We start from the raw sequence: 21,697 nt of genomic DNA on the forward strand, positions 1-21,697 counted from the left end.
CTTGTGCATAACAACATAGTCACCAATCTCACAGCATTGTTCACAATATTTGGAAGACCATTCATTTATATGGCAAACAAGAGCAGTCGTGATCATTCACTCTTGGGACATTCACAGTGCAACCTTTGCTTTGGCCGAACATTGGCTCTGAAGGATATTGCTGTCCATTCCACCAGTAGAAAAACATATGTCAGAAATTGTTCCATATGCTTTTACCTTTATCAGCCAGTAGCACAGAAAAGTTCTGGATGTCTTATGGAAATATTGGACTGTAAATTGTTTTTGCTAACCTGCATTTGCAATTTACAGCATACTGTCTGTGTGGGGAAAACTTGACCATTCATACTAGCTCGAAAGCTAGTATGAATACTGTTTTCTGTTATGTGTTTTTGTGCTCCACACATTAGTCCACTATAGATGAGTGGTTGCCTTTCCCTTATGATATGTATTCAACCTTGAGAATGAGTGCATCTACCTGGAAAATCAGTAGCTTTAATTTTGCTCAGCCTACTCTCTTTTACATAGACCAGAGGAGTGGATTACAGGCAACACGCATTACATACGCAAGTCACAGGTTGCCTCCACCCTGCCTCCGCTCAGGGGCCTAACAATAATAAAAAGATGCCTAGTGGCCCTGGGTAACATGAGCAAACATTTTGTGTCTTAACGAAAGTTGTTCCTAATGATGTGATCTTTCACCCCTAGACATTTGATGCCAAGACTTTGAAACATCCTGTACACAGTTACTCAACACTGATGTGATTATAATGTAAAGGCATAGTGCTGATTTTAAAGTTCTGAACACTGGTCTAAATCTATCTCAGTAAATGATGACTTACTAATGCAATAATAGTTCCAGTCTGACTCTGCTGTTTGTGATAGTACCTAAGTCCTGTCTCTGTTAATGACTCACTCTGTTGTACGCAGTGATTACTGCGACACTGTGTGATGACTCGGACAATATGACAACTGTCCCCTTAAATCTGCAGTTGCTGGATGGGTGTTCATTTCTGAACTATTTGTCGACACCAGGTGTAAGCAGGATGTAGTACCAGTTATCAGCACACTCTGTGGCATCATATCATAACTACGGTGGATGGATATGACTTACAATGGACGCATAATAAGGTCACTGTTATGTGCACCATTGATGTGGTGCCACGCTAGAGACTGGCCTGGTATGTGGTGCCTTCTGTGTATATAGTGGTGTACCATATCTTATGGCAGACACAGCAGTGTTTAAACCTGGACTGCATTTCTACACATTACATGAAGTTCTTGTGTTTCTGGTGAGATGAGCTTCTCAATAAAGCACAAGTCACTGGGACAAATAATGAGATCGTAGCATATATACATGCTAAGTTTAAGTTCTCATTTGGTATTGTGGATAGAAAGTTACCAACTTCTTGCCTCCCTTAGACAATGTAAAACTCTCCGAGTAACATGGAAAGATTTTTCTTCCTTTAATAACTGATGCTTTTAGGGTGACCATGACATTGAACTTTACTTCACCTTCTGAAAGAATTTCATTCTCTCAATCAAATCAGAAAACAAAGTTTGTTTATTAATTAATGCCCATGCATCACAAACAACTGTAACCAAAAAGAACCACATAAAGTGAAGGAATTCTGGGAATTAATGGAAGAAACTACAGCTACTATTCCCTATCACCATATTAAAATTTTGATGGAAGACTGTAATGCACAAACTGGAAGGAAAACAAATTCATAACAATTGTAGGACTGTACCTTGCTTACCAAAGGACTAGTAAAAATGGAGAGAGACTAATCAACTTTTGAAAAGTATTTGAAATGAAATCAGTGTCAACACATTTTCTGTCACATCCTAACAAGAAGAAACTTGGAGATCTCCAAACTGCATTTGGAAAATTAAAAATACAATATACAACGACCCCAAGAGAAATTGAAAAGAGATTTTGAATGTGAAAATAAAAAAAGGAGTCATCCGTTCTAATCACCACCTGTCATTAATTAAATTCCAGCCAAATTGAACCAAACTGAGATTGCAAACAAATCCAAGAACTGTTCCAGAATTTTTTAAACAAATTTCAAACATCTCCTCTGCAAACATCTTCAGCCAAGAATCTGCCAGCTGGTCAGAACTTAAAGATATTTCTTTACAAGCTTCCCAAAGTACTAATACACTCCAAGGAAATGTAAATATAGGAGGTAGAATAATATGTGTGACAAAGTCATAGAGCAGAGAATTAAACCCTGTAAAGACCGGAATTCCCATAAAACTGCACAAAAGTGGCAAGAATCCACAGCAATCCAGAAACAGACTTCAAATATCATTCAGTTTGTAAAGCACCATTATGATAAAACCAGACTAGCACAAACAGGACAAGTTCAAGAAAAATAACACAGTGAATCATTAGAAAAGAAATGTCAACATATCAGGTCCCAATCTCAGTTTTAGATGGCTGGATGGGACTCTGGAAACAAATTATAAAGAGGATTGTAAACTTTTGACAAACTACAAGTTGACAAAGCACTATGTGAACTTAGAAACAATGAAGTTCCAGGGGAAGATGGGATTGAAGCAGAAATATGGAAAATAAAATGTAAAAATCTCATGCAGAAACTTCATGAAGCTGTTATATATATTTGGCTGGAAGAAACAATCCCTACAGAATGTCAGTGTGCTGTAATGCATCCACTTCACAAGAAAGAGAACAAAACTGATATAAATAACTGCATTGCTGCCAGCTACTTACAAAATTCTTTCAAAAATCATACTTAGATACACTGCTGGTGGGACAAAATTAGTACACCTGGGGTTTCAATGTCATCCACCAACAGATAGCATAGTGGTAAATCTACCATAGTGCCCTCTGTGTCTACTCTAATAGGGAACATTCACATCACAAGGCTCAGTGTGGTGAAAATGTGTGAACCACACAGGCAACCATGCCACAAATATGCACTTGTCCTTCCTACAGCCAACTGAGTGAGTTTGACGGAGGTCAAATAGTGGCCTTCCAAGTGGCAAGATGGTCATTTCAGAGAATTGTCACACAAGTTGGATGTACTGTGTGAGTTGTGCAATGATGTTGGCATTGTGGTCACATGAACATTCACACACCCATAGATGACGTTCTGGACATGCATACACTACAGATACCTGCCAGGATCATCATGTAGTAAATGCAGCAGTGGCAGATCATAAAGCTACCAGAGTGCAGATAAGAGGGCTTGTGAGCCCAGACATGTCAACATGAACTGGTTATTAGCTGTGGCCCTACAGGTATGCACACCTGTAGCCTGTCTTCCACTCATGCCACAGCATCAATGTGCACGTCTCGACTGGTACCGTCAGAGGATCGATTGGAAGATGGAATGGCATGTCATGGTCTTCACCCGCGAAAGCATATTTTGCTTGCGTGTAAGTGTTGGTCATTTACATGCAAAATGTATACATAATGAGTGCTGTCTCATAGAGTGCATTTGTCCATTGATGTTTCTGGAGGGGATACTATCCAATGCTCGGTATGTGCAAAATGTTGTTAGACCTGTTCTTTTGCTGTTCTTGCAACAGGAAGGTGATGTGTTGCTCACCCACACATGGCCCATGAAACTCAACATGCTCTTTTAAGACATGCAGCAACTTCCCTGGTTTGCATTGTCTCCGGACATGTCTCCAATTGAGCTTGTGTGAAATACGGGATATGATGGGATGAGAAGTGATGTGTGTAACTCGTTAACCAACACCTCTTACAAAACTATGTGAACAGCTTGCAGTTGTTAGCATCCCAATTAGTAAATGAATTGACTTCATTTACTTCCGGTACGATGGACGTGGAAGAATTATGAGCAAATTTTAAACACATTGGAGAAGTATGTGCCAAAAAAGTTGGTTACGGACGGAAAAGACCCACCGTGGTTTAACAGCGCAATTCGGAGAATGCTCAGGAAGCAAAGACAGTTGCACTCGCGGTACAAGAAAGATCGGGAGAATGAGGACATGCAAAAATTAATAGAGATTCGTGCTGCTGTAAAAAGAGTGATGCGCGAAGCATACAACCACTACCACCGTCATACCTTAGCAAAAGATCTTGCTGAAAACCCAAGGAAATTCTGGTCTTACGTAAAATTGGTAAGCGGGTTGAAGACTTCCATCCAGTCACTCACTGATCAGTCTGGCCTGGCAACGGAAGACAGCAAAACGAAAGCTGAAATTTTAAATGTAGCATTTGAGAAATCTTTCACGCAGGAGGTTAGTAGAAACATACCGCTGTTTGAGTCTCGTACAGATTCCCGTATGGAGGACATAGTGATAGACATCCCTGGGGTTGTGAAGCAGCTGAATGGGTTGAAAATAAATAAATCACCAGGTCCTGATGGGATTCCAATTCGGTTTTACAGAGAGTACTCTACTGCATTGGCTCCTCACTTAGCTTGCATTTATCGTGAATCTCTTGCCCAACGTAAAGTCCCGAGTGACTGGAAAAAGCGCAGGTGATGCCTGTATATAAGAAGAGTAGAAGGACGGATCCTCAAAATTACAGACCAATATCCTTAACATCCGTTTGTTGCAGGATTCTTGAACATATTCTCAGTTCAAATATAATGAATTTCCTTGAGACAGAGAAGTTGCTGTCCATGCATCAGCTACAGAAAGCATCGCTCCTGCGAAACACAACTTGCCCTTTTTTCACATGATATCTTGCGAACCAGACGGATGCCACATTCCTTGACTTCCGGAAAGTGTTTGACTCAGTGCCCCACTGCAGACTCCTAACTAAGGTATGAGTATATGGGATTGGTTCTCAAATACGTGAGTGGCTCGAAGACTTCTTAAGTAATAGAACCCAGTACATTGTCCTCGATGGTGAGTGTTCATCGGAGGTGAGGGTATCATCTGGAGTGCCCCAGGGAAGTGTGGTAGGTCCGCTGTTGTTTACTATCTACATAAATGATCTTTTGTATAGGGTGGATGGCAATGTGTGGCTGTTTGCTGATGATGCTGTGGTGTATGAGGTGTTGTCGTTGAGTGACTGTAGGAGGATACAAGATGACTTGGACAGGATTTGTGATTGGTGTAAAGAATTGCAGCTAACTCTAAATATAGATAAATGTAAATTAATGCAGATGAATAGGAAAAAGAATCCTGTGATATTTGAATACTCCATTAGTAGTGTAGCGCTTGACACAGTCACGTCGATTAAATATTTGGGTGTAACACTGCAGAGGGATATGAAGTGGGACAAGCATGTAATGGCAGTTGTGGGGAAGGCGGGTAGTTGTCTTCGATTCATTGGTAGAATTTTGGGAAGATGTGGTTCATCTGTAAAGGAGGCCGCTTATAAAACACTAATGCGACCTATTCTTGAGTACTGCTCGAGCGTTTGGGATCCCTATCAGGTCGGATTGAGGGATGACACAGAAGCAATTCAGTGGCAGGCTGCTAGATTTGTTACTGGTAGGTTTGATCATCATGCGAGTGTTACGGAAATGCTTCAGGAACTCGGGTGGGTGTCTCTGGAGGAAAGGAGGTGTTCTTTTCGTGAATCACTACTGAGGAAATTTAGGGAACCAGCATTTGAGGCTGACTGCAGTACAATTTTACTGCCGCCAACTTATATTTCGCGTAAAGACCACAAAGATAAGATAAGAGAGATTAGGGCTCATACAGAGGCATATAGGCAGACATTTTTCCCTCGTTCTGTTTGGGAGTGGAACAGAGAGAGAAGATGTTAGTTGTGGTACGAGGTACCCACGCCCATACACCGTATGGTGGATTGCGGAGTATGTATGTAGATGCAGATGTAGATGTAGCATGTGTGGCATAACATATCCCAGGACAGTATTTGCAACCTGTATGATTGGCTGGATGCCAGAGTCAGTGCCTACCTTCCCGCACGTGTAGGCTACACTATGTACTAATATGATGTTTCAGCAGGAGTCGATACCTGGTACCTCAGAACTGCATTTGCTATTAATCTGGACATGTAATCATTTCATGTAAGCCATATGAACTGTTGCAACAATAAATCTTGAGTGTATTGGAAACCTCTAAAAGGGTGTTGTAATTTTTTCCAAGCACTGTAGTTTGAGACAAAAATGGGCCATTTGATTGGCAAATATCAAGTAGTGTTTAGGGAAGGTAGATCCTATTTGGAAAAAATTCTCAGTCTCAAGATGATATACAAATCGGCAAGGGCAGACGACTAGTGATCACCTTTGTATACCTCAAAAGGGCATATGACTCATCATACAGATGTACACTGTTTAATATACTAGAAGAGTTTAAATGGTGTAGAAAGACTGAACAATTAGTTAAACAAACATTAACTTGTACTAATTCAAAGTTAAATTCCAAGGCAAAATGACTGAATCCTTGGATATAAAAACAGCAGTCCAACAGGGAGATAGTTCTCCTTACTGTTTAGGCTTATACTAGAAAAAGTAATTAGGACACATGAAATGGAAGTAAAAGGATAACTACTGGAAGACTATTTGAAATTAAAATTCATTTACAATGTTTACCTTAAGCAGACGATCTACCAATCTTTTCAAACAACAGAGAAGAGGCAACTAAAAGAGGGCTGAACATTTCTTATGAAAAATCCCAATACATGGAAGGTCCTCCTCGATACCTAGATGGACAACCCATGTGTATACAGTTTGACAAAATACCTCAAATATCAAAATTTAAATACCTTGGAGAAATCATCCAACCCTGTGGATTAAATTGTGAATTATTAAATTACAGAAAGTTTATTGAAATATGTGAAATAGGTACAATGAAGAATCAATGTTTCATAGTGCAAAATTAAAACTTGACATCACAGTAGTCCAATCAGAAATATTATATGCATAAGAAATTGTAATCACTGGAGGTAGATCATTATGATGGGGAGGAGGAGGAGGACTAAGAGGAGGAGGAGGAGGAGTAGGAGGAAGAGAAGAAGAAGAAAGGAAAATAGTAGGGAAAATTTTTCATCCAGTTTGTGTTGAGGGGATCTGAATCAGACAGAAGTCTAAGTTATATCAAAATTTGGAGAAAATCTCAGATGCTATTAGGAAAAGAAGATTGAATGAGTGATAAAAGACTGACCAAAATGATTTTCTATGTTGCACTCTCAATGAGTTAAAAACAATTGGGTACTTGGAGGATTGAGAAAGTTCTGCAGGAAATAGGCATTACAAACACAGTTCTACAGGGGAGAGCTGCATTCAAAACTTTAATTGACAAGTATCAGTTTAAAGCTAAACCAAATGTTACATCTAAGAGAGCATGAACAGAAGAACATAGGCAAAACCACATTGATAAGATGAAGAGATTTTCGGAGAAGAAGAAAGCAAGCATATCAAGAAAATAAGTTCAGTTGCATTGCATAGCTGAGCATAATGATAAGAAAATAAAATAAAGTAGACCACGTTGTTACTTATTTCTATCCCTTTGCTCCCAGTGGCTTCAAGGTCAACTTAAATTGTTGCCAGGTGGTATAAAATATCTCTCACATGTGTGTTGTCAAACTGGTTAGTTAGGATAGTCATTTGAGAATATACCATACCATTAATAGTGTGCCAATAAACATGCAAGGGACAGACAGCTGGTGATGGCCATTATAGACTTCAAAAAAACACTTAACTCAACAGATAGATGTGCATTGTGTAACATACTAGAAGAGTTTAAAGTGGGTAGAAAGACCAGATAGTTGATTAAAAAAACATTAAATGACAACAGCTCAAAAGTTAATTCCAAGGCCAAATGTCTGAACCTTTTGATGTAAATACAGCAGTCCAGCATATTTTGAACTTGTTAATCAGGTTTCACAAAGCTCTTGGTGACTGCTATGGATTGACTGTGCCATTTTCCTAAAGGCAAGTGCATTCTGAAACTTGCATGTAAAATTTGCATTCTCTGTAAATTATTTGTGAAATGGTTTTGCACTTCATGTGTTAAGTTTTGAGTATGTATCTAGGGATCTTGGAGTTTCACCTTAACCTTGTATATGTGCCCTACACATGTTCTTTGCCAGCCAACAGGTGCTTACATTACGAAGTACAAGTCTGGGCATTTTGTTGTTTTGCACTGCTAAAAATACCAGCTTTTACCACATTAATTTGCAATAAGTAAGTTTAAAATTCCTGTGTGTAAATAAGCAATCAGTTTAAAAGAAAAAAGGAACATATGAGGATATATAACTGGTTTTGAGGAAGATACCAAAAGATAATTGTTAAAATCATAATAGCATAACAGACTTAACTACACTCCTGGAAATGGAAAAAAGAACACATTGACACCGGTGTGTCAGACCCACCATACTTGCTCCGGACACTGCGAGAGGGCTGTACAAGCAATGATCACACGCACGGCACAGCGGACACACCAGGAACCGCGGTGTTGGCCGTCGAATGGCGCTAGCTGCGCAGCATTTGTGCACCGCTGCCGTCAGTGTCAGCCAGTTTGCCGTGGCATACGGAGCTCCATCGCAGTCTTTAACACTGGTAGCATGCCGCGACAGCGTGGACGTGAACCGTATGTGCAGTTGACGGACTTTGAGCGAGGGCGTATAGTGGGCATGCGGGAGGCCGGGTGGACGTACCGCCGATTTGCTCAACACGTGGGGCGTGAGGTCTCCACAGTACATCGATGTTGTCGCCAGTGTTCGGCGGAAGGTGCACGTGCCCGTCGACCTGGGACCGGACCGCAGCGACGCACGGATGCACGCCAAGACCGTAGGATCCTACGCAGTGCCGTAGGGGACCGCACCACCACTTCCCAGCAAATTAGGGACACTGTTGCTCCTGGGGTATCGGCGAGGACCATTCGCAACCGTCTCCATGAAGCTGGGCTACGGTCCCGCACACCGTTAGGCCGTCTTCCGCTCACGCCCCAACATCGTGCAGCCCGCCTCCAGTGGTGTCGCGACAGGCGTGAATGGAGGGACGAATGGAGACGTGTCGTCTTCAGCGATGAGAGTCGCTTCCACCTTGGTGCCAATGATGGTCGTATGCGTGTTTGGCGCCGTGCAGGTGAGCGCCACAATCAGGACTGCATACGACCGAGGCACACAGGGCCAACACCCGGCATCATGGTGTGGGGAGCGATCTCCTACACTGGCCGTACACCACTGGTGATCGTCGAGGGGACACTGAATAGTGCACGGTACATCCAAACCGTCATCGAACCCATCGTTCTACCATTCCTAGACCGGCAAGGGAACTTGCTGTTCCAACAGGACAATGCACGTCCGCATGTATCCCGTGCCACCCAACGTGCTCTAGAAGGTGTAAGTCAACTACCCTGGCCAGCAAGATTTCCGGATCTGTCCCCCATTGAGCATGTTTGGGACTGGATGAAGCGTCGTCTCACGCGGTCTGCACGTCCAGCACGAACGCTGGTCCAACTGAGGCGCCAGGTGGAAATGGCATGGCAAGCCGTTCCACAGGACTACATCCAGCATCTCTACGATCGTCTCCATGGGAGAATAGCAGCCTGCATTGCTGCGAAAGGTGGATATACACTGTACTAGTGCCGACATTGTGCATGCTCTGTTGCCTGTGTCTATGTGCCTGTGGTTCTGTCAGTGTGATCATGTGATGTATCTGACCCCAGGAATGTGTCAATAAAGTTTCCCCTTCCTGGGACAATGAATTCACGGTGTTCTTATTTCAATTTCCAGGAGTGTATATGCAAAAAGACAAGAAAACATTTAAAAAATTATGAAAATTGTATATTTGGGAGAGAGGTATATCATAGAGTTGGTGAGCACTGAGTAGCAGCAAACAGCAGAGGCACTGGATATGAAATTACACGAAGGAAGTAAATCAAAAAAGAAAAGAAAACAAACACAGCAAAGAAAAATGAAACTAACATATAATCTTACATAAGATTACATAAAATTAGCAAATATAATTCGTGAAACGCTAGAAGGTACAATATCTAAAGTCAAATTTATGGGAGAAGTATCTCAGCCATTTGAAATAAAAACTGGTGTTAGACAAGGTGATGGTTTATCACCTTTACTGTTTAATTGTGTTCTAGAAAAAATTGTAAGGATCTGGAATTTGGAGCTAAAAAATCACAAAATTGAACCAATAACTTTGGGAAGGAAAACAAATGGAATCACCGTAAACTGCTGGGCTTTTGCGGATGATTTTGCAATACTTTCAGAAAACCTGACAGAAGCAGTTATTCAGATAAACCTTCTGGAAAAAATAGCAAACAGAACTGGTCTCAAAATTTCAGCTGAGAAAACAAAATTCATGACAAATATAAAAAATGCCCCATAATTCATAAAAACACAAATAGGTAAAATAGAGCGAGTAGATAAATTTAAATATCTTGGAGAGACTATACAGCAGAATGGACTAGAAAAATCTGCAATAGATGTAAGAATTAACAAAATGGAAAGAGCATATGGGTTGACCAGAAATATTTACAACAAGAAATGTATATCTAGAAAAACAAAACTAAAACACTACACCACAGTGGCACGACCAGAATGTTTATATGGATCTGAGTGCCTAACGATGAACTATAAGATGGACAGACTAGAAGTACTGGAAAGAAGGATTATCAGAAAAATAATGGGTGCAATAAAAATTGCAGATGGTTAGAAAATAAGAAGTAATGAGGAGATCTACAAAAATATAGGGAAAATATTGAAGTAATGGCCAAACGAAGATTAACTTTTTTCGGACACCTCTACTGAATGAGTGGAAATAGACTAACAAAACAAATACTCCTATATTTCTGGAAGAAGAAATCGACAATAGCATGGATTACAGAAGCAAGGCAAGATCTAGAAAGAAACTTCAAAGAATCAGAAATAGCGGAAAGAAACTGTTTTAAAAATAAAATACTAAATTTGGAAGGCTTGCAAAGCAGAAGAAAAAAATCAGGAGCAACATGGACAGAAGAAAGGAAGAGACTTCATGGGGAGAAAATGAGGGAATACTAGAAACATAGGAAACAACAACAAAGGAAGAAGAGGAACTGAAGTTGTTAATGTGATCTGAGTTGGTCAATATGGTTGTAAAAAAATAAAAATAAAAATAATAATAAAATCTTTCATAAGGTGACAAGGTAGGTGCGACACTGAGGTGAAATGAACAAAAAGACTTAAAAATGGAGGAGAGGAAAAGAAAAGAAGAAAAAAATGAGGCAGTGGTTAATAAATGATGACTGGAACAAGACAAACAAATGAGTGATTATATATGTGAGAAACAGGAAGAAAGGAACACCATTACAGATGAGCAATGACTGAAGCATTTAGTTAGAAGACAATGATTTTGCAAGCAGTAAATGCAGAAGAAGTAATGTCAACCAAGAGTAGCCTGGAATGACACAGAGGAATGATAAAACTAACACACATTAAAGTAGAATCACATTTGTTTTCTTAATCAAGATTTTCTTGATTTTCTTTGTCCTTGTGTTCATTTTTGTCATCTCAAATTTTGTAACATAAGGAGTTTGTTAAATGGTTGGTAGTTAAGGTTTCCCATAAAAAGGATCAGTGACCCATTGATTTGTATAGAATGTAACAATTGAAAGGGGGGGTGGGAGGTGATATGCCAATAAGAGGTCACTCTTGGACATCTTGAGAAAGCACTTAGCCAGTCTAGAGACTGTCCTGAAGACATAATTCACAGATTTTATTATGTAATTGTGAGCAAAATAAAATCTGATGTTGTTTTATTAATATAGTTAGTTGTCAGATCAAACTTTGTGATTTTATACAAGAGCTTTTATATTGTGTTTATTTCTTTTTTAGATGCTGTTGCTGAAGAAATGTCAACCAAAATGCCCATGAAGGTTAGTGGTGTATATTTTTGTTCTAATGTATACTGTGACTTGCAGAATATGATTAGTTGAAGATCAGTGTTTTTACCTAAACTGTCCTACATAAGTAGTGAATAAATTAATAGTGAATAATTTTAATTGATAGTAAATAATTTAATTTACATAAATAGAGAATAATTTATGCCCACCAACTTGTTTTTATAATATAATTTCTTCATTATATAATCCATAAAGTAGTAATTACCTCCGTTCCCTGTTCAGTCAGACTTCAATTGGAAGAAACAGTGTAACATTAATTTTAGTACTAGCATAGCACAGACTTTGAAATATGCAGCTGTCATTTGTGATTAAAGATTCTGTTATACTGTTAGAATTCCATGATACTAGGTAACAGGACTGATTTTAGTACAAAAAAACTACATGAATATTTTATAGCACACTTCAAAATTAAAACTACTGAACAATTAAAACTACAGTTTAAGAAAGCAGAGTAGCAATTCAAAATTGTATTGATTACATTAGAAGAAACAACTGATTTGGTTCAGTCACATGCTATAGACAAGTGGCTAACATCTTGTGGTCTTCAGTCCAGAGACTGGTTTGATGCAGCTCGCCATGCTACTCTGTCCTGTGCAAGCTTCTTCATCTCCAAGTAACTACTGCACCCTACATCCTTCTGAATCTGTTTGTTGACTAATAAATAACAAACACTGGCACCACGTTGCTTCACAGCTTGCTGAATATAAAGAGAGCTTGAAATTGTGTTCCATGGTTACTTCCACAAGCATCCCTCACTATTGAAAAATATCACTGTTAATTTAATATGAAAGCTTCAAGGTGGCATTGAGCAATCTGATGGCGTTTAATTTCACACTCCTGCTCTCTGCGAATGTTGTGGTTAAAGTCTCAAATTTTTTCTGAGACAGGGCATGTGATCAGTTTGTTAAGCTCTACAGCTCACTTAGAAAGTAGGAGATATGTTAATAGAAAGTCCTTGGTGAAATGTAAACAGTGAAATGAGTAGAGGTATCAACTTACCAAATAGTTGCTGAGTTATCGGCAGGCACATAAAGAAGACTGAGAATGTTGCTAGCTAGCGGTTGAATCATTTCACACACACACACACACACACACACACACACACACACACATTTTGCTGACACTGCATCTGAGATGAGAGGTTGTGGTGAGTGGAGTGGATGAGGGGAGAAAGGAGATGGGGAATAGGACGGAGTGTTGGGGTAAGGTGGCTAATGTTCAAGAGGGAGAGGCAGCAGCAGGCACACACGATAGGACTATGCCACCAGTAAGCTTTCCTGGCTGCTGGAAGTGGGACTTGTGTGAAGTGCACAATGACATGGGTGAGTGGATTGGAAGGAGAAGTTAGAGCAAGTCATGGAGATGAGGATGTGAGTGCAAAATGAGAGAAGTGAGGGTGACAGGGCAGGTGTGGAGGTTGATCTGGGGCAGGAGGTAGCAGAATATAAGGTCAGAAGGATTATGGGATCAAAGCATGTGTTAACATGTGATTCAGAGAATCTGGTGTGATGAGAATGATCCAGATGGTACAGATTTTGAAACAATGAACAAGGATATTGAAGCAATGAATGAGGATATTCTGCTGTGCAGGGTGATTGACCCTGATTTTGACTATGCATTGGCGGTTGTCATTCATTCTGGTGGACAGCTGGTTGTTTGTTATGCCCACATGAAATGCCGTGCAGAAGTTCCAGCAGATCTCAAATATGATATGACTGCTTTCACAAGTGGTCCTGCCTCTGGTAGGATAGGTATGCCAGTGATGGGACTAGAGTAGGTTGTGGTGGGTTAGTGTATCAGACAAATCTTACAGTGGGGTCTTCCACAGGCATTGGAAGTAGATATGACAGAGTGGAATATTTGATAGATTGGGTGGGCACTGGAATACCATTTTGGGAGTTGTGGGAATGAATGTGACCAGGATATCATTTGTGAGTAAGGAGTCAGAGTCCTTATGAACCATATATTTAAGTTGAACGAGTCTGGGGTGATGACAGGTGATGAGGTGGGTATTCCTCTGCAGCTGGTTCCTGGGTGTGGATGGAGAATTAGGGACACCTGTGGATATGCTATGGGGTATCTGTTAACAGACAACATTTGGGATGTAATGCCTTTCTGTGAAGGTCTCAGTAATGCCTTTAGCATGCTGGGCAAGGGACTGCTCGTCACTGCAGATACATCATCCACGAGTGCTGGACCGTATGGGAGGGAGACTTTTTTTGAGTGTGGAAGGGATGGCAGCTGTCAAGGAGAGTGGCATGCTCAGCTGAGGAGGACCAGGTTAGGCAGATGGGAGAGGTGTTGAGAATGGTGGAATGAAGATAGAGTGTCTTGACCTGGGTCCATATCCTGAAGTTATCATTTTATGGAGATAGAAAGGTTTTCTCTAGAGGCTCATAAATAGACTGGCACAGGAGGATGCCAAACGGTGCCTGTGGCAGAGCCCCAGATTTGTTTGTATATCTTGCACTTGAATGAGAGATAGTTATGCGTAGGGATACAGTTCATCAGTTGTATAAGGAATGAGGTGATGAGTTTGAATTCTGTATGATGTTGGTGGAGGTAATGTTTGATAGCACCAAAGGGTGGGCATGTGGTATGGGGTATATAGCACTATAGGGAGGTAGCATCACCAGTGATGAGTAGGTATCCTTGTGGCAATGGGGTGTGAATGGTTGTGACAGTGCAGAAAGTGGTTCATATCTTTGATATGTGAAGATAGGCAGGGTTCTGGGTTGACGATATTGGTCAACAAGAGCCAAGATTCTTTCAGTGGAAATGTAGTAACCAAATACAATGGGGTGTTCATGGTGGTTAGGTTTGTGGACTTAAGGAAGGATGTAGGAAATGGGTGTGTGAAGCAGTAGTTGGGCTGAGGAGGCAGTTGGATTTAGGGAACAGATTCAGGAATGGCTTTAAGGGTTTGAGTAGTGATTAGAAACCATGATGAACTGCTGGGATGGGATCAGTTACTGCCTAACAACCCATACCATCTGGAGCCTTCCTTTCACCAGATTTTCTGAATAACATGGATAGGAATTGTCCTTACAACACATCCTCTGATCTCGTAATCCTCTATGCTGAAACTCCACTAAGTGCTGATCAATACAGACATCCAGCCCTTCGCCATGACCCTACCTTCGAACATCCTGCACTCACACCCTCTTTGTGCTATCTCCCCCTTTTTCTGTTCTACTCCTCCTCCCAGTCCACTCCTCCATGTCACTGTTAAGCTTGCATAACTCCCCCTGCCTGCAGCCAGAATGAGTACATTGGTGTCACATTCACACCCTGTTCACCTACTACCTCTCTCCCCCAGCTGTCAGCCACCCTTTCCCAACCCACCCTCAAACTCCCAGCCTCCTGTCTCACTTTGTTCCATCCACCAAACACCAATCACAATGTAGTTGGTCAGGGTAATTCATCCAGAAGTTAGCAACAGTGTCAGTCCTGTTTATGTGCCAATCAGTGATTCAGTACCTCAACAAAATTGTGAACTGTTATCTTTTTCTTTTTCCCTTGTTTAGAAAGTAGTATGTGATTTTCTCAAGCTTCACCTTCTTCATTTATTTCATTCTATAATCCTCCATAATTGCTCAGACACTGCACAAACACCTACTTCAGTCATTTATATGATACAGACAGACATTTGATATTTTACAACAGGTCAGAAGGGGATCGCAAACCACCTCTGAGACCTTGACAGGATAGTAGTGTGGAATTATGATATTGTTCTCAATGCTTTTTGGCTAGGTTGCATACTGTCATTTTAGCCATCACCATTTATTAAGTGGTGATCCCCCACCACTTTGTGTTCACCATTTCCTGATTGAATGAATACACTTTTTTTAACCACTTACTTTCTAATGTATGTTTGCCACCTGAGTATTTAATCTTTGGTTCAGGACCTCCACTGTCACTACAGTGTGCATTGTGGTCCTTTCTCCAAGAGGAAGTCCTTGTTCTTAGCTCTCTTTCCTTCTGTCGATTTGGCGTAATATGTAGTCATTTTTAACTTCGTTTTCATACTAGTGTTCTAATGTTATGACATGGGCACTTATGACATGCACATTTTGAGTAGAACATTGCATTATTAAGACATAAAGATTTTAGGTGGACTAAATTTGTTTGAAGAACTGGTATTCAACAGTGCAAGACAGAAAGTCCATGGAAAAGGAATTAGAAATTGATTCACATGGAATGAAAGCTTCTGCTCTGTGAGAAGAGTGAGTTCATTAGGAACCTTGTTTGCTATTTTTGAAAAGCTCATGGAATGCTTATTCCTTGGGCCAGTGTGTTGCATGCTGATCACCTCACAACTGTGCATGAGGTAATGTCAACTTGTCTGGTGTCATTTCATATGCCAGGTGACAGGACTTATACTTGTACAGTTCTCCATCTCTTGTAATTGTAATAATTAAGATATCCCCCTTTGATAATGCAAAAGGCATGACCTTTTGTATTCATCTTAAAATTTAATTTAATTTTACATGTCATAAATTAAGGAAATAGATGCTATGACCTATCCTTTTACCGTTATGTCAATTGACAGATGTCTTGTTTTAAACCTTTATGGTAAAAATTTATTCTATAGTACTATTTAATATATCACTACATTTAGTAACCTGCATTCTATATAATGAAGAGCTTATGTTCTTTTTTTCATAAATCATTACATCTCATTGAGTCATTTTATTTTGCCATTTGTTTAATGCTCAACTGGAATGGTAACATGTAATATGACTGTACCTCCACATAGTGGCAAAATTATTGTTTTATCTCGTTTAGCTATCACAGTCTTCAGTTTGGCATTTATCTGTTTACATGAGGTATTCTTTGACAAGAATTGTTCTATCCATATATTCATGTTTCTTTATTGTGGTATGTTTTCATCCTCTTGTGATGGCTTTGCTAGCCAGTCTTATACAGCATTCTATTTTACTCTGATTTGTTCCTTATACATTTTCCTCTTGTGTTCAGATTTGATGGTTGTGATTGCCAAATGGTATCCAAAGAAAAATTCAGTAATAAAATAATTTGTGATCTAGACAAAATTCTGTGTAACTGGTACTGAAACCTAGATCCCCGTCTTTTGTGGACAGTGCTGTATACCACTATATTCCACTGGATACTCCTTTGGTATGTCCAGTACAGAAGAAATGCCTCATCATTTGTGTTTAGTTAAGTATGGAGTCTAACAACAGAGAATGAAGTCCAAACTGTATGTAACACTGATTTTCACAAAGCAACCACAGCATGTAAGGATCATTGTATGCTAATCATTGATGTCAGAGCTGTGAATACTTTTGTTGGAGTCCTAGCAGCTGCATTTGGTGTAACACAATTTTATCATTTCTTCACACTCACCCCATCTTTATAATATAAAAAAGGCTTACTTACACATTGTTTAGCCAGTAGTATGTTTTCCTCTTTTCCTTTTGTCTTGACTTAATTCAAATGTCTGGTTTTGCACTCTTCCTGTTCGTCATGTCCCCATTTTCTGCTGATAAACTTTTCTAGCTCCTTTTTGGTTGTATTCCCCTCTTTGTCATAATGTTTCCTTCTGTCTGTGCAAGATGGACATGTGCACTTGGGGTTTTGTGGATTCTTTGTACAATGTTTGACACTAAATGCTTAACACATTGATGAGGCAGTAACACAATATAGTATTGTTTCAGGAAGATGACACAGCTGTAGCTGGGGACCTTTTAAATGAGTATGAATCTGGAGAAAGTGGAATTCTGCATAAGATGTATGCCAGTGTAATTAATGAGTGGCTTGAATTTGCTGTTCAGATAGGAGTTCCAGCTGTGAAAAGGTTCTGTGTTACCTTAACATCAAGGTACATATTTTATTCTTATTTGTGACTTGAGGTGGCTCTCTTATTACAATTGTAAAGTTTCAAACTACATATTACCTTCATATTAAAGTAACAAATTGTGTCAAGTCTATTTTGAACTTTGTAAACGCATGTACTTAAGCTTTAATTTGACATAATAATAACAGTTTTTTTTTAATTTTTTTTTTTTTTTTTAAATTGAGTCAAACTGATATACAAATTTAGTCACTTCCTTCAGTAAGTTGTATTTCAGTGTGTTTGTCTGTTTTTCAGCCTTTTCATGAGGTACACTGTCAAACAGAAAATCTCATTCCAGACCAATGATTTACTGTTTTAAAATGTGCAAAACTTATTTTGAAAAACTATGACTGAAATGCCCTTGTATTAGTTCAGTTTATTTTTACCAATGAGTCCACAGTAATTGCTTTTCACTGAGAAATTTTAGGTCTTCCACTGAAAATTTTGTATTTCTTGGAGTGCCTCAACGAGCAGAGGGTATGTACAGCTCCTGAGGCGTATTGTGCAGGTGCCATTAGTTGACTCCCTAGTGCTATAATCAAGATTTTTTGTACACTGTTGTGTAAATTACACCTACTATAGAGTGTTAAAATGTTTTATTTTGGTCATTGATAGAGAAAACATCTTCTGAGTCTCAACAGATGTTGATAGAAACCTACAAAAGTGAGTTAGTGAAAAAATTGGTAGTGTTCAAGTTGAACAAATATTTTTATGAATTTTCGTAAACGTCAAATGTGGTACCCATAGTGGCTGCCAATCCACTTCCACCATTGACGAAAACAGTGGGCACATTCATCAGATCTTCTCTGTATACATATGAGAAATAATTAATGTCACTTTTGTGGACACCCTCTATGACACTACAGATGCTATTCGATTAAAAAATCCAGAAAATTTGACAGAAAATACTTCAGTTTTGTCACGTGACAGAACCTCGGCACACTAGTAATTTCTGCTTAAAGATTACCTTGCAAGTAGTTACACACTGAAGCGCCAAAGAAACTGGTATAGGCATGCTTATTCATATACAGATATATGTAAACAGGCAGAATATGGCGCTGCGGTCAGCAGAGCCCAAGTAAGACGATAAGTGTCTGGTGCAGTTGTTAGATTGGTTACTGCTGCTACAATGGCAGGTTATCAACATTTAAGTGAGTTTGAATGTGGTGTTATAGTCATTGCATGAACGATGGGACACAGCATCTCCGAGGCAGCGATGAAGTGGGGATTTTCCTGTACGACCATTTCACGAGTGCACCGTGAATATCAGGAATCCAGTAAAACCTCAAGTCTCTGACACTGCTGTGGCCGGAAAAAGATCCTACAAGAACAGGACCAACGATGACTGAAGAGAATTGTTCACGATGACAGAAGTGCAAGCCTTCTGCAAACTGCTGCAGATTTCAATTCTGGGCCATCAACAAGTATTAGCGTGCAAACCATTCAACGAAACATCATCAATATGGGTTTTTGGAGCTGAAGGCCCACTCACATGCCCTTGATGACTGCATGACACAAAGCTTTATGCCTCGCCTGGGCCCATCAACACTCCATTGGACTGTTGATGGCTGGAAACAACTTGTCGGACAAGTTTCATTTCAAATTTTATCGAGCAGATCGACATGTATGGATATGGAGACAACCTCATGAATCCATAGACCCTGTATGTTAGCAGGGGTCTTTTCAAGCTGGTGGAGGCTCTGTAATGGCATGGGCTATGTAATGATGTGGGGTATGTACACTTTGAGTAATATGGGACCCTTGATACGTCTAGATATGACTCTAACAGATGACACGTATGTAAGCATCCTGTCTGATCACCTGCATCCATTCATGCCCATTGTGCATTCTGACGTACTTGGGCAATTCCAGCAGGACAATTCAACACCCCACACATTCAGAATTGCTACAGATTGGCCCCAGGAACACTCTTCTCAGTTTAAACACTTCCACTGACCACCAAACTACCCTGATTTGGGATCCTTGCAACATGCTGTTCAGAAGAGATCTCCACCCCCTCATACACTTACGGATTTATGGACAGCCCTGCAGTATTCTTGGTGTCAGTTCCCTCCAGCACTACTTCAGACATTAGTCAAGTCCATGCCATGTCGTGTTGCAGCACTTCTGCATGCTCACAGGGGCCCTACACAATATTAGACAGGTGTACCAGTTTCTTTTGGTCTTCAGTGTATTACTACAGTGGAAAGAGCACTCTACTCTTCAGATACTGTACCTGCCAATTTCCTTGCGCTTCCAGTGGTTAAAACTGAAAATTAATAGACACTATAGAAGTTGAAAGTGTTTTCTGATGAAACTTGAAGGAGCATTTTTAACAGTTGTAGAAATGTTGGTACAAGTGTATAAATGTGTGATAAAAGTTGTTTGAAGAAAATGTAACTTACAATGATGCAAATACAATAAGAGTTTTGTTTATAAATGATTACTGAAACATTTTGAATATACCACTTATAAACAAATAAATACTTGATTTTCATTAAGAGTATGGAAATATAGTATGTCAGACATCTTAGATACGGCTGCCTCTTAAAATATTTATGTTCTTCTTGGTTTTTTAGGCATTCACTGTCTGTGACAGTTAAGGAGCTTAAGAATCTTGTTGTCTTGAATGCACAAGACACAACTGCACTAGTGTTTAACAGAGTAACAAATGAACATCAGCTTGAGGAGGAGGAAGATGTATTTGTACCTGTGAGTGTGTCCGATAGTGACATACATGATCAACCAAGGACTGATTCCAAAAGCCTTATCGTAGGCAGAAACCTAGCACAGTGGAAGGCATGCCTAACAGATGATGGAGTTTTTGACAATGATGTCCTAGATCCAAAAGGTAAAAACTGACCCATTTATTGAGAGGAGCACAAATGTGTTTTGATGCTTCTCATGTTTTGGTTATTATCATTCATTATTTTCCAGATACGCTAAGAACATTAGAGAATTTTCATTGGCATGTAATTAGAAAATGTAGTTTACACAAATTGCAATGTAAGACACCCATGGTAAAAAATTTTATAAGGCATGTGGAAAAATTCAACAGTGCTTGAGTCATAGGACAGACCTCATCCTGTGTATTATGAAAATAAACATTAGCATTTTATAATCCTATATAACATTTATCTAACCTTCATGTTGACTTCTGCTAGGAAACCCCTTCCAGGGGCTCACTACTCTTTTGTGGGTATGGTTGTGGCAAGCATGGGGCCACAAGGCATTGCAGTACTTCTTGCTATCCTGTATGCACTTTTACTGGACGACTGTTTCTTTTCTCCAGCTTATCCTGCAGGACAGACTCTCTGCAGCAAACCTAGCTCACTCATAGGATGTGAATCCTGACTTCTCACTCTGTTATTTCCTTATTTTACATCATGTATTTTGGTTAATTTATATTCAGTCCCCACATCTGTGTTTGACCTCAAACCTTCTACATTTTTTAGAGATTGTGCGAGCAGTGTGGGAAAGGTCACCTACTACCCAACATGGTAGCAGGTATGTGTAGAACGTTGCCATGTACACATACAGTGGCGGTACCTGACCAAACACAGATTGCACAATTGATGCCCAATATGTCATCTCCCAACACATGCCAAGGGTTAGGTCCATTTGGGGGTCTGGCCATCACCTGGTGACCCTTGCTGTGGCTGGGCAGTACTCCTGGGGGTAGCACTTGTTTGGAGCAGGCACCATTGTGGTGGATATTTGGTGTCACGAAATTTGCCAAAGTTACCAACCAGTGGCTTTGAGGACTTGGCACTCTCTTCAGACAGACCACAACTCAGTGCCGACTGTTATGACTGTAGGAATTTGCTTCCTTGGTAACACCATGAGAAGAAAACAAAACCAAGCAACTTACACACAGTCATTTCCCTCAGTTCCTGGTTTTCAGCTGAACAGACGGAGGGTCTTTTCTCTCTATTAAACCAGTGTTTTTTGTGGAAAGTATTGAAAACGTATTTGGCAAATTCTTTTACCCTGGTGATATACGTTTTACCATCACACCCCATA

General features: G+C 39.9%; 1 protein-coding gene across 1 annotated transcript in view; it reads left to right on the top strand.

Annotated features, from left to right (window-relative positions):
* LOC126249194 (KICSTOR complex protein SZT2-like) overlaps positions 1-21,697 on the top strand; it is a 706,154-nt gene that overhangs the window by 558,714 nt on the left and 125,743 nt on the right. Inside the window, exons 43-45 of the mRNA XM_049950848.1 lie at positions 11,750-11,790; positions 17,496-17,659; positions 20,254-20,525. Coding sequence (XP_049806805.1) covers positions 11,750-11,790; positions 17,496-17,659; positions 20,254-20,525 — 477 coding nt within the window. The remainder of the gene's footprint in view (positions 1-11,749; positions 11,791-17,495; positions 17,660-20,253; positions 20,526-21,697) is intronic.

Source organism: Schistocerca nitens, chromosome 3 (genome assembly GCF_023898315.1).
Source record: "Schistocerca nitens isolate TAMUIC-IGC-003100 chromosome 3, iqSchNite1.1, whole genome shotgun sequence".
NCBI lineage: Eukaryota > Metazoa > Arthropoda > Insecta > Orthoptera > Acrididae > Schistocerca > Schistocerca nitens.